Raw genomic sequence first — 7,245 nt, forward strand, 5'->3', positions numbered from 1 at the left:
TTACCAACTCCTGCCTATGTTGTTTGCCTAAATGCCATAAAACCACCAGTTCCCATCTGATCTTGGAAGCTAAGCAAGGTAAGACCTGGTTAGTGCTTCGATGGGTGACTGACAACGAAAGCAAGTTGCTGTTGGCTGCATTTCAGAGCAACAAACTGGCAAAACCACCTGCCTAAGAAAACCCTACGAAATTCATGGGGGTCTCTGTAAGTCGACAGTCCACTTGATGCCATATCCAGACACATCTACATTGTTATAACTACGTGCAAAATGTCTGACTCCCCCAGATATACAAGCTTTTCCAAATGTAAATTCTTGCAACTGGAATATTCAGCCGGAAAGGAATGTTCAGAATGGAAATAAAGACTAAGGAGGGTGTAACTTTCAGAGGAGAGCAAAATTAGGGCATTGCTTCTCCAGAGGAGAATTCTGCCACTCCAATGGAAATTGTCCTTCAGACCCTCATTTTCTAGCATTACAAAGTGTGATGTGCTGATACTCCTTCAACCCTAAAACTTTTGTATTTGCTGCGTCCGCACTCCTTGGGTTACTCTGCCTGCCCCTTTGGCTCTGGGTCCCTAAACTCTGATCAACTAAAGGGTTAAACCATTGCAATGCTAGACATGTGGGGACTCCAAGAAAATTGCATTGATAGTCTTATTGGGGGGTAATGCCCTCATTTTCCCTGCAACCCACATTTTCCTCACCCACCCTGGAAAGAATTCTCCTATTTTATCCTGAGCATCAACGGTCGAACTCCTGATGCTTATTTTCCTTTGCAAAATTCATGCCCAGTTGTTCCTATGAAATAGCAAAAAGAGTTACCAGAAAATAAAAATATAAATCAGATCCCGCCATATCTTTATCTTGAGCATCAAGGGTCCAACTCCTGATGCTCATCAGGCCCCCATCTGTGGCAAATTACCTATTATTATTATTATTACCATCATCATCATTATCAATTAAGCATGGCTGACAAGTGTGGTTCGCGGATTTTCATGACAGCCCTGCAACACCCGATTTCATAAAAGATGCAGAGAAAGATTTGCAAAGGAACAACTAGAAATAAGTCACGGGGAGAGTAATTTGCTGGGCTTTTCTCTATCCAAGCTGACAAGGGAAACAAAATTCATGAAAGGGCCAACTCCGGTTTGCTTGGGGCCGAAAATGAATGGGAAAACCACCTCCATGCACACCTCCCTAAGAACTAGACAACGCTTCTTGGCTTTACTAAAGTGCAACCTTTTTGCAACAAGCACAACCACCGCAATGGCTGGGCAGATAAGGACACGCTGCAGGCTATTGTTTGATGGCTCCTGCTGAAGATGAACTGCTTCACGCAGTTCTTTGTTTCAATTTCAGTCCTCCTTTCCTCCTCCCACACGGAAAGAAAACCCCATTTGGCTCCAATCCACATTCTGCTCCAGCCTTTGAACATTTGGGATGCAGGGCTCACAGCTGATCTGCGCACGTTGCCCTTGCAATATCAACGCATTTCGCACATCAGAGAGGCTCAGAAGAAGACACCCAGGGAAGAACGGCAGCAGCAGCAGCAACAAGAAAACATCTCCTGGTGCATTATCTCCCTGTAGCTAAAAGAGGTTTCCAGCCAACAACAGGCAAGATCTTTCAGATCAGTGACTAAGCCTGGGAAAACAAAAGCCTACCCAGGCACCAGCACAAAGGACCTTGCCAAAGGAAGAACAAACAGACAGACAGATAGGAAAATGAGATTATTTGGGGGGAGACCCTTCTTGGAAACCTCAGGGAGGGTTTATGCCACTAAGCCCCAGAAATGGCATCTTTAGCAACTCTATTGTATGCTAAGCAATAGCAATGCCACTTCTGCAGAAATCCACGTGGCAAACCGTGATCTGCAGTGACAAGAAAGGGCCAGGTTAAGGAGCGGAAACCTCTCATCTTCTCCCAGCTGATGGTTTCAAGGGAAAAGGAGAATATTAGGAGATGATGACTCAAGGAAAGACAAAGCTCAATGAGAAAAAATCCCCTGAAAAGGAGGAATGACGCATCTCTCGCCCTTCCTCCATCAAGGAAGAAGTGAACATTGCATCTTTCAGGGAGGGAAAAAGATAAACAATCCCGGGCCAAAATATGTAAGTTCCGCTGGTCATGAGGAAGCCATCCGCACCAGAGCAGGAAAAGATACATCAGGTCACTTAGGCCTGATTCCCACTACCTTTTAAACCGGATCGCAAATCGGTTTGAACCAGTTCAAGTGACCCTGCTTCCCACTTCAATCGATTTGCTGAAGCGATTCAGAGGGGGACCCATACGCCAGACCCATTTAACCCGCGTCTTTTTGACGCTGATGCTTTCTGCGTCTTTTTAGATAAATCGATTCTGTGCAAGTGTGAACCAGATGCAGATCGGAATCAATTTAAATTTGCCCTTCGGTTGGCTGGATCCATTTTGAACCGATTCATGCGTGAATGTGAATCAAAAGTGGGTTGTTTTACAGGGAGAGAATGAGAACGGAGCAAATGTAGTGGGAACCATGCTCCGCTGTCGAATCGATTCAGATAGCAAACCGATTTATTTGTAAGTGGGAATGAGGCCTTGGGCTGGTCCTGGCTGGACTAAAGCCACTGGGTCCATGTATTAACCTATCAACCAACAACCTATGTGTTGACCAGCCACTCGACATCTGAATCCATGGGCATCTTGGAGCTGGGACTCACCAACAAAATCCTAGTGGTTTCTGCTTCAACGGACGAGCCTCCAAGGCTCAGCAGAGTCTACCTGCCCCAACTGGAGCCAGCATCAACAAAAAGACATGCCAGAAAAGGAGAAGCATCTATTGTGATCGCAAGACCCATTCCATCCTAAAACAAGAACCTCCGTTGATCCTCTTCCACTCAACCTGGGATACTTTTAACCTTCCCGATTTACAAGGAAACATCCAAAAATTCCAACTTCAGATGGTTGCTGGGCATTACTGGCAAAGGACTTAAATAAGAGCAGTTTTGGGGGTCATGGTGGGGAACGGGAGCTCAGGAAGGAGAAGGGGTCAACGTTGTTTGGTCTGGAAAAGTATTCCAGGAATTCCCTAGGAGTTTAGGTTTAACAGAGACAAAGAGAGAGGAGGGAATCCGTCTTTGGCTACCAATTCCCCACACAGAGCTTGTTGTTACCATTTTTGAATGTTTTAGCTCAGCCTGATGGCTTAAGAGCTATAAACCTAAGTTTACATTTAGAAAAACATAAAGAAAAACATAATAAACCTACACAAAGTGAGCAAAAGCGTCTTTTAAAAATGTCAGAGCATACATTTGACTCCTTGGTTCATCCAGATTTGTGAAAAAGAAATTTGCAGCACAAACCGGAGAGTCGTGCCACAAAATTTGCTTTTGATGGTATGGAGGGGAGGCAGAGAAGGGTGTTAAATGCCCCATATATATATATATATATATGCATGCATGCATGCAATGGACAGATGCTTTGGAAACAAGATTGATCATGGTTTGGAGAAGTGCAAAAACAGCAGCAGGGAGAGGAGGAATCTCCCCCATTCTGTGGGTTTAGAGATGCTCTCTGGTATTGACGGATTTTCTTTCTTAAAGAAGAAGAAAGCTGCACATGACAAAGAAAGACATAGATGTTTTCACAACCTGCTGCAAAGCCTTCATGAAAAGAGCCTTCAGGTTTGCAGGGCTGGGTTTAAGGCAGCCAGGAAGGAGGCTGGACCTGTGTCTATTTTCTTGGCCCTAATAAACCCCGTTCATTTCCAATGGTCCTAACCCTTAAGGCTGTTTCTTCTCACACTGAACCAGGGAAGAAGGGCTTCTTTCCAGTCAGTCAGCTTCCCCTGGAAGTCTCCTCCAAACTCAGGACTGTTTGGAGACTGGGACCCCAAAAGCCAGTGTTTGGGGATTGGGACCCCTAAATCTGTAGAGGGATGCTTTGTCTCCTAAACAGGTGATGCTCAGTGAGTCCCAACTAGAGCAAGGCCCAAGGGTTGAATGGTCCGTCTGCGCAACACATAGGTAAACCCCACTGTGGCAATAGGTTTACTTTAACCTGGGGAGCTAACAAAAGGCGATTTCAGCTGCTTCACAAGTGTACAGTGTTGTCTACCAGGGAAGGAGGCACAGGTTTCAGGTGTGGAAGTTAAGAACAAAGGAGAAGGCAGGAAACAAAGAAAGAAGGGAAGGAGGAAAAGGAGGAAGGGAAGGGAGAAAGAAAAGATGGGAAGGGGGGAAAGGATAAGAAGAGAGAGGGAAGGACAGAGGGAGGAAAGAAAGGAAAGATGGGGTAAAAGGACAGGAGAGGACAGGAAAGGAAGAGAGAGGGAAAGATGGAAGGAGGATGGAAAGAGGTACAGGGAAGGAGGGAGAAAGGTGGAAGGGAAGGGAGGGAAGAGAAAGGGAAGGATGGAAGAAAAAGAAATGAAGAAAAGGAGGACATAAAGAAGGGAAAGAAAAGGGAGAGAAAGAGAGATGGAAAGATGGGAGAAAAGAAAGAAATGAGATGAAAAAGGGGATGAAGGAAAAGAGGAAGGGAAGGGAAGAGGGAAGGATGGCTGGATTGAGGAAAGAAAGAAAACAGGAAGGAAGGAAGGAGTGAAAGAAGAAGAAGAAGAGGGGAAGGTAAGGAAGGAGAGAGGAAATGGCAGTGGAAGGTGGATGGAAAGAAGGGGAAGAGGAAGACAGAAAGGGAAGAGAGGGAATGATGGAAGAGGAAAGAAGGAAAGAAAAAAGGAAAAGAGAGGAAGGAAGGAGGGGGAAAGGAATAGAAAAAGAGAAGGAAGGAAGGAAGGAAGGAAGGAGAGGGGAAGAATGGTGGTGGAAGGAGAATGGAAAGGGGAAATAAAAGAAGGAAGAAGGGAGAAAGAAGGATGGCAGGAGGGAGGAAAGAAGGAAAAGATAAGGAGGAGAGAGAGGAACAGTGGTAGAAGGAGGATAGAGAGAAGGAAAAGAGAGGAAGATGGAAAGGAAGGAAGGGGGAGAAGTATGGAAGGAAGGAGGGAAGGAAAGAGGAGGAAGGAAAGGAAGGAGAGAGGGGGGGAGATGGTGGAGGAAGGAGGATGGGAAGCAGGAGGAGGAGGAGGAGGGAGGGAAGTTGAGGAAGAAAGGAACGAGAGAGAAGAAGGGAAGGAAGGAAGGAAGGAAGGAAGGAAGGAAGGAAGGAAGGAGTGGGCAATGATGGTGGTAAGGAGGGATGGAGAGAAAGTTAGACTGAAAGGGAGGCTGAGGGAGGCTGGGGCGGAAGGGGGCTCTGACCTGGGGCTGCCTGCTGCTGCTGCTGTTCCTCCTGGGGGCTGCTGCTGCTGCTGCTGCTTGTGTCCGGCGGCGGCGGCGGCGGCGACGAGGCCCGGGACGCAGTTGTTGAGCTCGGTCCAGTCGGCGTGGAGGCCGCAGCTCCATCCGGTGGAGAAGCGGGAGAAGAGCCAGGTGTCCTGGGGGGGCGGCTGTCCTGGGCCCGAGGGGGGTCCCCCGCGGAGGCAGAGGCACTTCTTCTGGCCGGCCAGGCAGCGGCAGGGCTGCGGGAGGCGGATGTTGCGGACCAGGTGCCTCCCGAAGGTGGTGCCGCCGGTCTTCTGGATGTGGAGGAAGACGATCAGGTCCTGGGAGGCGATGCGGAAGTCCAGCCGACGGAGCAGCGCCGAGGCCGGGAAGCGCCGCCGCGCCACGAAGCCCGAGCCCGGACCCAGGTCCTCCGCCAGGTACGGGTCCCCGGACTCAGGCCCAGCCCAGCCCCGGGAAGCAGCAGCGGCGGAGGCGGCGGGAGCAGGCCCCGGGCGGTGATCGGGGGGAGAGGCCGGCCCCAGGTCCCGCAGCAAGCAGCGCCCCTGGCCGCCCTCCGGACACAGGTACTGCAGCGCCAGCGCCCCGAAGAGCAGCCCCGCCGCCAGCCCCAGCGCCAGCCCCCGAGGGCCCCGGCAGCCCCGCAGCACAGGCTCCCCGGACACCGGCCCAGGCTCCGCATCCATGGCCCCCTCCGGCCCCAGCAGCCCGCATCGCGAGCCCCGGCAGCAGCAGCAGCCAGGAGACCCGAGGAGAGAGAGCCAGAGCCAGAGCCAGAGAGACGGACGCACGCCCGGCCTCAGCCCCTCCCTCCCTCCCTCCCCCCCCCGGCAGAGAGAAGGCCACGCCTCCCAAGGAGAAGGGAGGGATGAAAAGGAAGAAGGGGAAGGAACTGAAGAAGAGAGAAGGAAGAAAGACAGGAAGGAGAAGAAGGGAGGGGGATAAGGAAGAGAAGGAAGGAAGCAAGGAAGGGGAGGGAAGGGAAGGAAGGAAACAAGAAAGAAGGAAAGGGAGGGAGGGAAGAAAGAAAGAAAGAAAGAAAGAGAAGGAGGGAGGGAGGGAAACTCCTATTGATGTCAACCCTCTTTTCTCCACGCTGCTTCTTCATCCATAAAAGAAGCCAACAGGCAGAGGCTGCTCTCAAAGGACTTGATCCCAGAGTGGCCTCTGGGCTGCCATCCCAAAAAAGGTTCCAGCGCAGTCACTCCAGAAAAGCAAGCCCTTTTGCTAATGCTTCTCCCAGGCAAGAGCACAACAAGGGCTGAAAGGCACAGGATTCAGGGTGAGATTCGGATTTGGCCATCAGATGGGGGAGGACCAATCCCCATTGCTTGCTTAGAAATGTCTCTTCTGAGCATGCTCCAAACTGTCCCTTCCACAAGTGCTGCAGGGAGGGAGGGAGGGAGGGAGGGGAGCCTCTTTGCCCCCAAAGCTGTCTCTGAGGAAGGCAGACAAACTCCGTCAAACCACAAAGACACAGCCACACACAAGAGTCATATGAGTCCTATTTCCTCTGGGGCTGAGAGAGTGTGACTTTCTCAAGGTCACCCAGTGGGTTTCATGGCCAAAAACGGTCCCTGTCTGTCATCCGTCCATCCATCTCTGTTTGTCTGTCTGTCATCCATCTTTCTGTGTCTGTGTCATCTATCTATCTATCTATCTATCTATCTATCCACTTACCTTCTCTCTCTGCCATCTATCTATCTATCTATCTTTTAGGAATGATCAATTAGGGGAATTTAATTAGCTCAAATATTGTGAGAGGTGTGTCCTAACAACGCACGCTTGGGATCGTGTCCCTCTGTGTATACCAGAGGTGGCCTAGTCCACCCCCGAGAGATAGAGACTCAGATACCAATGAGGTGCAATTAAACAATGAACATTTATTAAAGCCACACAACAAAAAGGATCACACACACACATTCAGTACTATAGCAAGGGGGGGGGAGTTTGGGGAGTAAAGGAAGGAAGAGAGAGGCAC

At 49.9% G+C, this 7,245-nt stretch overlaps 1 protein-coding gene across 1 annotated transcript in view; it reads right to left on the bottom strand.

The window, feature by feature from the left end:
* LOC149308657 (heparan-sulfate 6-O-sulfotransferase 2-like) overlaps nucleotides 1–5,950 on the bottom strand; it is a 105,770-nt gene extending 99,820 nt beyond the window's left edge. Inside the window, exon 1 of the mRNA XM_089537131.1 lies at nucleotides 5,241–5,950. Coding sequence (XP_089393257.1) covers nucleotides 5,241–5,950 — 710 coding nt within the window. The remainder of the gene's footprint in view (nucleotides 1–5,240) is intronic.
* Nucleotides 5,951–7,245: the final 1,295 nt, after the last annotated feature.

The sequence above is a fragment of the Sceloporus occidentalis genome, unplaced genomic scaffold (genome assembly GCF_023333645.1).
Source record: "Sceloporus occidentalis isolate IW3139 unplaced genomic scaffold, rSceOcc1.0.p SCAF_8, whole genome shotgun sequence".
In the NCBI taxonomy this organism is placed as follows: Eukaryota; Metazoa; Chordata; class Lepidosauria; order Squamata; family Phrynosomatidae; genus Sceloporus; species Sceloporus occidentalis.